A 13178-nucleotide genomic window follows, 5' to 3' on the forward strand; every position below is an offset into this window, starting at 1 on the left:
CTGCATGAGCATTTTGGGGCACACCACTTGTACTAACTACAAAGTGGGTCGCATCCATAATGTCCCTAAAATAAGTCAAGGTCATTAAAGTCAAAATAGTCAGTTTTAAACAGTAAACAGTGTTATAATGTAAAATTGACTATTTCATGATCCGGCGTATGCAATGCTCTTTTACATAGGATGTCCCCACTCACGTATCTCTACACGAATGATTTGAAATCACATAGCTTATACTAAATACAAAGCAGGTCACACCTATAGTATCTCCAAAAAGTGTATTTATGTGCAAGAAGGAAGTTTGCACACTAGAAACCAAACTGAGTAGTTTAATCAACAAAAGTATGGTAGTAACTATGAAGTTTGTGGTTCAACTCCATAGTTTTAGGTGCCTTTTTCATAGAATTTCAAAATTGCATCATTGTTATCATTTGACTTAATGGGTTGGGGCGTGTCCAAGCTGAATATCCTTGCTTCCACTAGATCCATTTTGGTCTGAAGTAGCACCTGTCGGCTCAAATATTATTTTTTCTTGACTCAACTGTTGATATTAATATTAAGAAATAGGCTTCTAACTTATTTCATGTGATTTCTTGTGCCAAAAAACACCCATTTCTAGAAGATTCGAAACTTTCACCTATCCCAGCTCGTTTTCTTAAATTGTCTGAAAAAAAAATACTATTTTACCTGATTTTTTAAATATGCCGCATTCATCACAAAAAAGAAAGAAAGAAAGAAAGATTGTTACGTTGTTGTTATTATTATAAAGGTAAGGGGGAAAAGTGGCTTCCTGCCAACTTAATATTCCATCAATATAACTTTCCTAGTGCGTTTGGGAAACTTTGGATTATTCTCAAGATGTAATGAATCGGATTGATTGGGAATATAAATATACACTAATACCCCTTGATGTTCTGCACCTTTGTTCGAGATTTCACCAAACTTATTTCGTCAACTAATCAGAAAGAATACATATTTTGGAATTGCTACGGTTGGTAAGTGTTGTGAGGAAGATAAAAAAGTAAAATTACAAATTTTTAAAATATTCATTCGCTTCGTCTCACAACTAAACTGCATCACATGTCTTCTTGCTCCGTTGGCAATGCTCCCTTTTCTATAGTCCACCCTCCAACAACATAAACAATGACAACAAGCGAAGTTATTTCCTCTTTCTCCAACAACGCACAAGGCCGACAGCACCACCATGTAGAGTTCTTTCCACATCAAACCAACTAAACGCTTATGACAAGCGTGAGAAAGTGAAGAAGATAAATACCGACTTAATAACTATCGTCAACAACAGGTTAAAAAGCTGGCCCAATTTCATTTTTGGTTCCTTAAAAGAATAAATCTCATTTCCTCGACTAAATGGATTGATATAGTCAATGTCATACGTTTCAATTCAATCCGTTTAGTTAGACGGTTGTTTCAGGACAGTTTTATATCTTTCTCAAACCAATACATTACACAAAACAAAGTAAAGCCATGAAAGAACAAATGGGTGGAAAAAGGAGGGGAAAAATAACCTTCAACACTAAAATATAACTAGGAAACAAACTAAACAATACATACAGAAAAACTTATCAGGACAAAACAATTCAAATTTGAAGCTACCAATAAGCTCCTATTGAGCTTTTCTTGGAGGCACAGCCTAGCTAGAAACATGAATCATACCTTTTTCAGTCGTACACTTTTCACTTTCTCCAATTTTACGGATCGAGAAACAAAAAAAAAAATCTAGACATTGGGAATACAAAATCAATATGTATTGGCTAAAATAAAGTAGTTGATATCACAATTTCCATGCTAAGCCAAACAGCGAGTGCTATGTGTGTAAATCTTCTCAGGAGCAGAGTTGGGCCAAGATACCCACTTGGTTTTATCTAGACTGCAAGGAGCTTCTTTGTTTGCATTTTATCCATCCATCCATTCATCTACCCAATAAATGGAACTTATACGTTGATTCATGTCTTCAGTTTTTTATGTACTTGCCTGCTGATGTTGAAGACCAAGACCAATCTGTCTTCGCACGTACTCCGGTAGCAGCCTGCTGATCAGTTCAGGGGATGCTCCAGCTAACTGCAATAAGATGAAATGAGAGATTTGAAATGTTAGTTTGAAATTCTTTTCTTTCCTTTCTTTTCTCTTGATAGGTTTTCTTTTTGGACAAATGCTCTTACTTGAACATGCTGTTAGAACCTCATGAAAATTTTCATGAAAAGTAAATAAATTAAATATAAAAATCCCACATCCAGGCTATACCTAAGATTTCCAAGTGCAGAACAAAACAAGTTAGCCGGAAAGGTAAAGGCTCGCCAGTAACCAAACCTAAGTACTGCTCGCCCTTCTCATATGTTACAAGTGGATGTATTTGTATCCTGCTACTCTAAGTTTACCAAAATAGATCCAAAATGTAGACGAGGCACACATGCATATAGCTCAAGTGTCCCCAAGTCCATCAAAAACAATCTGATGGGAGATCATGTTGAAAGGCCAAGCAGAGCAGGGTTTTGGACGGTAGATAACGTTCTTTTTATATGGTAGATAAGGTAAAAGATTAACCAAGATCAAAAGTCTTGCAATTAGACATTCTCCAAGTAAATGATGAATTAGTTTTATGAAATTTAAATGGCATCTTCATGAACAAAGAACAGACTAAATGCCTATCATCTTCATCCCATAAAGAAGTCTGAATTAACCTCTCCAGTATCTTAAGTTTGCTTGCAAAAGGAAAAGAAATAAAAGGTCAACGTACTTCTTGCTTAAAGTTGAATAGAGGGGGCAAAGGACGGTTGTTAGGGAGTCGGACATTGGCCTCCCGTAGCTCATCAAAGAAAGGATGAGCACATGCTTCTAGCTGCAATGAATTGAAAGAAAAGATAAGTAGAAGCCAACAATCATCATCAGCATCATGGTCAGAAATTCCCTTGATAGCCAAAAACAAGTCATGATTGGGCATAGTTTTAGCTAGATAAAAATGTATCAACTGCAGATATTTTCTACACAAAGTACATTATAAGACTGATTTATGATGAGGAAATAAAACATAGCATTGTATGTAACCTAGAATTCAGACAAAGAGTGAAAAAATGTTCAACTCACAGCTGTGCAACGAAGACTTGGAGAATACTGAAGCAGACGTGAAGCAAGATCAATAGCTTCAGGAGGCATTCGCTTGTGGAAAACCTGAACAAAAGAACCATTTCAATTCTAGAAATGCTGCAGCAAAAAAAAAAAAAAAAGCAATGCAATGGTATTCTAGACAATAAAGGCATGAAAAATAGTTCAACACAAAAACCATAACAACAAGAGTCCGTTTGGATTGACTTAAGAAAGAAAATGTTTCTAAAAGAACTCATTCTTATTTAAACACTTTTGGTCAAAACTATTTAAAACACTCCAAAAGCTATTTTTTAATAGTTACCAAGCACTCTAATTTTTTTCCAAAATGATTTATTTTTTAAATTAGACACTTGACATTGTATTCCAAGCACACCCTAAATCAATGATGACATTTACATTCCAAAAAGAGAATAATACAGAATGATAGGAACTTTTTTTGGAAACCGCATCATGCAAGGTTCTAGGGCAATCTCTAAATTACAGTGGAACATGGATAGATAACTAGAGTTGCATGACAGTGCAACTCATATGAAGTTAATTTTTAAAAAGGATTCAAATTTAGCTAATTGACAACCGAGTTTTCTTATGACATTTATGAGCTCACAATTTGCATGCGTATTTTTCTATTCTACCCACTTGACTTAATGGGTCAATATCTAATTGCATACCTTGTACCATGGATGGGCTTTAATCTGAGGGAACCTGAAGTCTGTATAATTTGGATTCATACATCGAATTTCTTCCCGAGTTGGAGTACCAAGAACCTTTAAGAAGTTCAAAAAATAAGAGACGAAGCTTCATTTCAATGGTTTTAGAATCAATGTACAACTAAGGTATCACCTTGATTATCTCCACAAGTTGGTCCACCGCATTTTCTCCAGGAAACAACGGCTGTAACAAATAAAAAAAGATTTAAGCACAGGAGTAAGAGAAGAAATACACCTCTTAGTGGGAAATTATTAGAAATTGAAGCGTCAAAGTCACAGACCTGGCCCAGAAGAAGTTCAGCAAGGACACAACCGGCCGACCAAATATCAATGGAGGTTGTGTATTCTGTTGCACCAAATATGAGCTCTGGAGCTCGATAATAACGAGAGCATATATATGATATATTTGCTTCACCCTTAATCTGAAAACAGAAGAGGCAGGAAAAGTGTCATTTAGGAAAGAATGCTTGAGCGTTTATATTCATATGTATGATACATTAGTAGATTGTTCAAATGCCAGTCTTAAAATTTATTTCACCCTAGTCAGATGGAGGTAAAAAAACCAAACCGATCAATAAAGTTTATGTGAGTTTTCTAAAATTTTATTTTCTACCTCATTCATAAAAGAACAAATTATAAGTTCAAGAGCCTCCATAAGTGCAATTAATGACGTTAATATCGTCATAAGCTATGGTACTCAATGCATAGCTTTTAGAAATCAAGATATCGTTCCTACTTCCTCTAACCTTGGAACTTAACTTTTTAGATGATATTTGTAGATGAGCTCAGTTAATTTTTATTGATATATTTCAAGTTTTATTTTACTCTCTTTCAAGTTTTGTTGAGAAAGCGTAGAGTTAGGTGATGGAATAATTTTCTTTCAAAGAAAAACTGATGGTTAAAAAAACTAGTGGTTTGAACAGAGGACTCAAAGCTATTATTTCCAACCTACAATCCTCTGCATAAAATATATTGAACCAGATAATTTGAAATGATAGATATAGAGCATACCAATACTTTCGCACTTCCAAAGTCGCAAATCTTAACCTGATGAGTTAGAGTATCGACCTGCAGTTTCCATGGCATAGTTTCAGATACATAGTTCCACCAGAGAAATAGAAGAATTACGGGGAAAAGTCATACCAAAAGATTTTGAGGCTTCACATCCCTATGGCAGACCCCAGGAACTGAATGAATATATGCAAGGCCCCTAAAGATCTGAAAATTTTATTTACAACTGGAGTATTAGCATATAAGCAAAATCCACCAGAAGTTCATGCAATCGTAAATGAAATAGTATGCCCTACTTGATATGTATACAGTTTCACGTAGATGAGTGGCATCCTCTGATTCATGCTGTTGTAGTGCTTAAGAACATGATACATATTCTGGGGAACGTATTCCATGACCAAATTCAAGAAAAGCTCATCTTTACTAGTTGTCGAGAAGAAGCAATGCTTTAGAGAAACCACATTTGGGTGATCCATCAGACGCATTAGTTGCAGCTCCCTGTTTTTATAACGTTTATCCTGTAAAACCTTTTTAATGGCAACCGTTTCTCCTGTTTCCAAGCATTTTGCCTGGAAAGAAGGGCATTTAGACTTCAAAAACTGTACAGATAGAACAAACTTTGTCATTGGTGAGATATAAGATATAACCAAGTCTTACCTGGAATACAATTCCAAATGAGCCACTACCCACCACACGCTCAGCCATGTAACTGATTGTCTACATTACAAGCAAGAAAAAATTTAGCATCTCGGTAATTTAAAATTTCAAGGTCAACTATGACAACATGGAAGATTTTTACATTGCTCTAAAGTTCCAAAAAAGCAAATGAATTTTTGGTTAAAAAGGTAGGCTGTTATGGATATACTGTCCCGTAATAAACTTTGTGTTAAACTTCTTTTAAATAAAAAAATGAGACATATTTATTCAACCAATAAATGAAGGAGCAAATCATAGAAAGCAATTGTGAGGTGAGTGGAATGATATTTAACCTGTTTTGGTTCACCATTTTTGCCACCGATTGTAGTGGAAATGATATGACCAGTTACTGCATCATTCCCTTCAATCACTGCAGCTGACATTTCCTGGAATATGCAGCATCAAGCATGGTAAATGAGGCAGAATGTTTAGACGAACAAGTGACATATACGAGATGAATAAGGGCCACATGACAACATTTTATATTGAATAAAACTGAACAGTCTGTAAATAAAACCTTTTAGTTGCTGACAAGTTATAGTATCAAAATGTTTCGTATGATTGTTAGCAGTCAATAAAAGCACACATGATATCAAGAAGCCTGAGTAGAAAGCCCAGGATTAAATCTAGGAAATGGAGTGCTGCTCTGCGGTTCCTAGAATCCCATGTGAGGCTCCTTATCTATTTTAGGAAGTGAAGGATGAAATACACAAATGCATAACTAAATTTACAGTAATTACGTAATTGGTGTGTCCGCTGAAAATTTATGATTGTGTTTTGGAATTTATGACAAGGATCGGAATATCTGAAGGAATTGAAGACGGGTCTTAAAATGTAGGATAGAAGACAAATTAATGAATCCAGAGCAACGTCTTGGCAAAGCAAAATAGATAGATATTGCTTACAAGAAAGCATCACATGCTACGAAGAGGCATCACATGCTAGGAAGAGCTTGCATCTCCACCCAAGGAACTAAGGAGAGAATCAGCGGTTATCGACTTCCCAAAGCAAACTATAAATGTTTTAAAAAAGATTCATGGAGAAGACCAACTGTAATTACAAAAAATAACAATCAAAATTACAGAAGATGAAACAACAACCAAGATTAAACCAGATCGGAACAAATGAAATCACTAGGAAAAGGAGTTTCGGAAACAGCAATTAGATGACTAATAAACAACGCGAAGTCGTTCGACTCGGACGTCCACACAGCACAGTACCAATTAATTTCCGATTTATAAGGTTGAGAGAAGAAAGAAAACGCACCAGTCTCCCTATTTTAAGAGGAATTAAACTAAAAGAAGACGGTTAAACGAAATTGAGGTCAATCTCAGACGCAAGATCTCATCTAAATACTCGATCAAATATTGAACCAACTACTTCACCAAGCAATCGATCAAAGAAAGAAAAATGAACCAGAAAAACATCTCTACTCGGAGACGTAAACAGATTAGTAACCGCCGAATAGAACTTCCGGCTACTTATCAAAACTTTCCAGCAAAGGAAAGGAAGTAGCAAATCACAATAGATCGCTCGTAGCTTAGCAAGAAACGAGGATCACAAGGTGGATCAGGCACAAATAAAGCATGAACAGAAGAAAAAGAAGAGAAGGAGAAGAATCAGCAATCATAGAGAAAGGAGGAGAGACAGAAAGAGAGAAAAAGAGAAAGGAAGAGAACCTTATCGGTGTCCATTGCTGAGGCACGGTGAGAGTTGAGATTTAGACGGTCATTATCAGGTTGAGGCTGTTGAAGCAGCTGTACTTGTGGCTGTGACTGTGGCTGTGGTGGAGGTTGATGGCGAGGCCCTAATGGCAAGGAGGCCATGTGAGAGGAGAGCTCTCTCGTTCTCTCTCTACTTTCTCTCTCTATTTCTATTTCTTTCCGATTTTTTGTTTTGTTTTCTTTATTGTTATTATTTTTTTTTATAAAAAAAAAAAAAATCGTTGCTCTTTATTTAATTATTATCTAAATTTTCTAATAGTCTCGTTAGAGAAATAGATAAGAGTAGACCCACGCGCCAATATTAGGAGGTGAAAGCACCCTCCAATCACACACTTCCATTGCTGTCTTATCTATGTCCCAACCAAATGACAATATCTAATGTATGCCAATCTACTGTAAACTCCCATACACCTCCCCAAATCCCTTTCACAACAATCACATGCAAATCCAACCCTACCCTTAATCACCACCAATCAATCCTCCCAAAACCACTCACTAACAAGCTTATAAATTACTTCTTACTTATTTAATTATTCAAATCACTGATTCTACATTAATATTTATCTTTAAAATACGAATTTTATGTTTAATTATACCAAACAACAAATTTTGAAGAAAAAAAAAAAACTTAAAGTTTATGTCCAGGTTGAATTATTAGTAATCTTAAATAAACTTTGCCTTGCAACAAATTTGAAGATTAAATGAGTCCTCAACAAAAGCTCCTCAACCATCATTCAGTTGGTAGAAATTCTTTAATTCCTTTTGTGGAATTCCTTTCATTCATATTTGTAATTACATCTTTAATACCTTAGTTAGTAGAGTGAAGGGGTGTTCTATAAAACTCACTCCCTTACTAAGATTGATATAGTTTTTTTTTTTCCTTAGCGCTTGAAATTTTGAATTCCACAACCGTGTCCAATTGGTTTTATCAACTCATCCTCAAACTAAAAAGGTTATTTCACAAATTTCAAATACGCACGTCTTCTCAATCGACAAGTTTGTTTGTTTTCATTCTAGATAAGTTATATAATAAAATTTGATCTAACAAAAAGAGTTTATCGTAAATTGATAATTGATGAGTATCATGGTAACCAACTTCACATTTAAGGAGTGGTTCCTGCAAGTCTTCAATTTCCAAAAACTAACAATTTAAGAAAACATTTTAGGCACATTATTTATTTCTTTCATTTTCAATTATTATTTATTTTTAAGTTAAAAATAACAAGACTAAAAAAAGAATCAGGGACCTGTTTTCAATGTATAGTAATTTATGTCTTATACATTAAACTTTCATTTATACGTCGATATTTTCATCGTTTGTTTAAATAAAATTAAATTAAAAATGTTATGTACATGAATATGATATAAATCAGAAACATTTTGAGCATAATATATATAACTCTAAACCAATTTTTTTTGTCATTTTTCATCGACATGCTTCAACATATGTTGTTGATTTAAATCATCTAAGAATTAGCGATTGGATTTAAAAAATGTAACCAATAATCTTGATCATTTTGATATTGTAAAAGGATGATTATTTAATATTTTCCACAAAAAACTATATGATAGACAAATCAGTAGGAGGAATGGAGCACCTGAAATAATTAGATTTTGGATGAAAAAATAATGAAAATATTAGGTGGGAGGAGCCCATTCCATTATGTGTTGCATGTGCCCGATGCATGAAAAATGGACCCATGTGCTACTCTTCTTGGTACCACTTTGTTAGACTTATTAAACATTATGTCAACTCCATATTTTGCTTACCAAAACATTTTGACATTTTCAAACAATGCATATTCTCTAACCCTCTTCTTATGGATTCAATAACTTATTCTAGCCATCAATCAAGACTATAGGATAAAAATATTTTCATCCACAAACCTTAATTGTTTCTTATGAATAATTATATGGTGCTAAACAACTGGATATATCATTTGCATAATAAAAGCCTTGGATATCTTTTGTTCTATGTACATACCTTAGTTTATTTAGATATACAAGTAAGAACATAGTACGGTGTCAAGATCTATTCTAATGAAAATTCCATAGAATTTGATTTAACTTTCTTTAGTTATCAATGACAGATTTGGTCCAAAAACTCATATTACTATTATTATAATTAGTAATATTGATCAAACAAACGGATTATACAAATTATAAATTACCAAAATAAGTCCAACTCACTAGAATATGAATTTGTTAACAACCAAATGCAAATGATTTGTGGTTCAAGCCATTTGTAATAATACATAAATATATGTGTAATCAGAAATCAATAATAATTGATTATGTGGATTTTATTTTGAGGGTTGAGGTTAAAAATAAATCATTTCAGACCTAGCCTATTTTCGACCATTTGCTTTTATACGAAGATTGCCCTCAAGATAGATTCCAAATGATTTCAACCAAGGTGTATGATACACCTTTATTTTTCAATTACAGATAGATTAGTAACAACATGTCAATACAATCAACATACAAGCTGTCCTAATTGTACGAGCACTCTAATTACAAATGAAGCTTATTAGTCTATTGGTTTAACAAGAAAGAAAGAAAGAAAATACGCTTGAGTTTGGTGCCTCTCTACTTTAGCCTCTAAGAGGCAAGATCAATGGCGTAGGTAATTACAAACAATGCCTGCCTTGAATTTCATTCTGTACCATTTGTATGTTAGCTTCATAATGGGCCTTTCTAGCATTCCACGCAACAAGGAAAGAATATCCCAACTAGTAACTTGGGGTAAAACAAGCATCCCTACTCTTTTTCCTTCAATGGCTCAACATGAAAAAAGAGAGGAGAGAGCAAATGACCGATATGTCAGAAGTTCTGATTATTCTGTTTCTTTAATGTCATCTCTAGGTGTCAGAAAAATAACAGAGAACTTATGCCTCCTCAACTCTCTGCTCTTTTCACTTCAACGGAACCAACATAAAGGAGATTTGAAATCATCGAATGGATATCTGTGTTATCCTGTTTTGTTAATGTTATCTCTAGGTGTTAGAAAATGGGAAAGAGAACGCCTGCTCAACTATCCCAGAAGTAGCTTACTTTTCGTTTGAGTTCAGAATAAATCTGCCTATTTCAAGAAGTAATTGTTCAAGCAATCTCTTTAAGATATGAGTATTGAGAACCCTTGTCTGAATTGGTTTGACATAGGGCCAGTTCAGGATCTGGGCAGAATTCTTTTTGCTATAAAAAAAGGAATGGTAAAATGGACTCAACTTTTTAGAGTTGATTCCATACAGGGGAGCGATCAGCCAGTGATCTAACAAGAACCATATGCATTATTTTAAGCCAACAACACCATTCTATTCTCTCCCTCGCACAGTTCTGCTAAAATAGCCACAATTGCTTGAACTTGGACCAAGGCTTAAATCAGAGGGAGGATAGAAAGCGCACTCATTGTCAAATGAGAGATCTCAAAGAAACAGAGGGAGGGAAGGTGAAGGGAGATTTCAGACTAAAGAGATCAGCTTCCATTGATGTCGCAGTAACCGTTTTTGTTATATGTTGGGACAATACTCTATCCAATTCCCATATGCTTAACAGCAATACTTAGCTACAATTACTTCTTCATCAAGTGGAGAGAAGGGAAAAAGAGTTGGTGAAGAGCAGAGTGGTGCATTGGCAGAAGCTCAGAGAGGAGGATTTTTTTCTTTCTTTTTTTTTTTAATGGGGTGGGGTTGGGGGGGGGGGGGTACTACTTAACAAAAAATGTTATTGTTATGGTATTAAATGTCTGGTCAGTCCAAAACTAATCCAAACTGAGCCAATGCGGTTTAGTGTGACCAATTTTTCATGGCCCATTCCACCCAAGAAGAACATAGAGATGCCGACTCAAAACCAACATTGTAGGTCAGTACAGTCAATTTTGTTAGATTTGATCTTTCAGAAACGTTCTTTTGAAAGAAAAACAACCGTACATTTATGTCACTCCAATCCAAAAGACATTGGCCTAAGTGAAGAACCTGTATTCTCAGTCGAACCAATTCAAAGGGGAAATTTTGCAAAGAATTCAAATTGCATCATGGCCATCGATAATAGAAATAATGTTCAGAAACAACTATGAAACGACAACCCTACGCTCTCCATACAAGTTGCTGAATTGTTAATTGTCATGGCTGCAGCCATTAAATTCAAATAAAGCCAAGTTCTGATGTAATAAGTGTAGCCAAAACATCTGGAAACTAACGCAACATGACAGACACAATATTTATTTATTTCCAGGTAAGAACTCACCAAGACACTGCAACAGTGGTTATACAGGAATACGAGGATGGTCGAACATAATTACACATTGAAACCACGGTAGGGTATGAATTTTTTAGCATGGTTCAAACAAAAGCTTACGTAGAACTCATACTTAACTTTCCATATCTCTTTATTTCTTCCCACGCAATTTCGCTCCAAGAGCTCTCTCAAGTTTGGTTATTATTTGTTGATTTGGAATAGCTTTTCCAGATTCGTACTCCTGGATAACTTGAGGCTTCTCATTAATAAGCTACAGGGGAAGAAAAAAATAATTCAAGATCATCATTAACACGTGCACATAATAGAGACCCAGCCAACAGAGAGTGTACAACAAACATACTTGAGCAAGTTGAGACTGTGTAAGCTTCTTCTCTGTTCGAGCATGCATAATTGCTTTCTTCAGCTCAGTTGGAACACGATCATCTAGAATTTAAATAAAACATCCAATTGACAAAAAAGTAATGAATGAAGAAAATACCACAAAAAAGATAAATATAAAGCAGTACAATTCCCATAAGTAATTGAGACGGTAAAGATTTCGTGTCATTGACTGCTTCCATGCTCCTCTGATATGAAAGCAGCGAATCCTCCGATAAATGAAACAAGGGATAAAAAAAAAACCTTATCCAACCATGCTATGCAAATGTAATCGAGAAATACTCACGAGAAAGGTTCTCCGTCTCTTCGTCAAGCTTCCTAGTATTCAAAGTAGTGCTGCTGGAGGCAGATTTGTTCGACCCAGCAGCAGCTGCAAAAGGCAAAAAAAAAGTATCATTGCAACACTAAATTTCACTGGATAAAACAGACTTATGGCCATTTGTGAACAAACATACGCAGAATATAAAGAAATAACAGGTACCCATAGCCCAACTCAGTTAGGACCAACAAGAAGCCCCAAATAATCATTGCCCACTCGATCCAGTAAAAGAATCCGATGGACAGTTGAAAAAAATAAATCAATCTACATGGCTCCTCTATATTAAACATAGATGTATCTTTTTAACTTAAAACCCTCGATTATCATCACCACCGTGCTAAACAGTTATCAATTTACGAATAAATAGAGTCGGAAGTCAAATCAAAAACAAGAAAACAGCGATTGGGGCTTCTTGTAGAGGAAAAAAAAAGGGATAACAGATAAAAGTTAGAGAGCTCACATTTCTTTATGGTTTCAATCTCCGCCCCGGCTCGGCGTGCAGCATTAACAGCCTTCTCATCCTTCTTTGCGGCGGCGTTAGGTGCCTTCTTCCTGATGACAACCGGTTCCCAGTCCTGTGAAAGTGGTCCGATTCCAGCCATTTCAACTTTCTTCGTGTTACCGTTTCTCGTTACAAAGGGGTTCCTGGGTGGGTAATACGGAGAGTCTGAATTAGGGTTTCTAATCGGAGGATATAAAAATGTCCTGATAGCTTGAAGCGCACGCAGTCAATTCACGCCATTACTTATTGCCGTGGGGAACAATAAACAAAAACCTCGGTTTCTCGGGTCCAAATAATCGGGTTTTCGGACTACCCAATCCAACAAATTTTCTTCATTTCATTTTCTAATTTAATAAATAAATACATTGGTTTTCTTTTTAAGAAAAAATTATTGCTCCTCTTTCTAGTTTTTTTCAAAAAAAAAAACTTTAGATTGCTAATTTATTAGTTGTGATTAAATTGGC

General features: G+C 35.1%; 2 protein-coding genes across 3 annotated transcripts; both read right to left on the bottom strand.

Moving 5' to 3' along the window:
* Positions 1-1499: 1499 nt before the first annotated feature.
* LOC101222506 (shaggy-related protein kinase zeta) lies at positions 1500-7437 on the bottom strand. 2 transcript variants are annotated; one of them, XM_031887588.1, is made up of 13 exons: positions 7214-7353; positions 6440-6584; positions 5828-5920; positions 5496-5555; positions 5135-5407; positions 4971-5045; positions 4839-4895; positions 4109-4249; positions 3961-4011; positions 3789-3884; positions 3100-3183; positions 2753-2854; positions 1500-2076 (listed from the first exon to the last, which is right to left on the bottom strand). In XM_031887588.1, exons 3-13 carry the CDS (start codon positions 5915-5917, stop codon positions 1978-1980), a joined length of 1128 nt encoding a protein of 375 aa, XP_031743448.1. In that variant the 5' UTR covers positions 5918-5920; positions 6440-6584; positions 7214-7353; the 3' UTR covers positions 1500-1977. The 2 variants fall into 2 exon arrangements, with proteins under 2 accessions (XP_031743448.1, XP_004149276.1); XM_004149228.3 differs by lacking the exon at positions 6440-6584 and having other exon boundaries at positions 7214-7437.
* Positions 7438-11266: 3829 nt separating this feature from the next.
* On the bottom strand, positions 11267-12968 carry LOC101222984 (multiprotein-bridging factor 1b). Its single transcript, XM_004149230.3, has 4 exons — positions 12673-12968; positions 12180-12263; positions 11856-11938; positions 11267-11765 (listed from the first exon to the last, which is right to left on the bottom strand). The coding sequence occupies exons 1-4, from the start codon at positions 12812-12814 to the stop codon at positions 11646-11648; spliced, it is 429 nt and encodes a 142-aa protein (XP_004149278.1). The 5' UTR covers positions 12815-12968; the 3' UTR covers positions 11267-11645.
* Positions 12969-13178: the final 210 nt, after the last annotated feature.

Source organism: Cucumis sativus, chromosome 6 (genome assembly GCF_000004075.3).
Source record: "Cucumis sativus cultivar 9930 chromosome 6, Cucumber_9930_V3, whole genome shotgun sequence".
NCBI classification, from domain to species: Eukaryota; Viridiplantae; Streptophyta; class Magnoliopsida; order Cucurbitales; family Cucurbitaceae; genus Cucumis; species Cucumis sativus.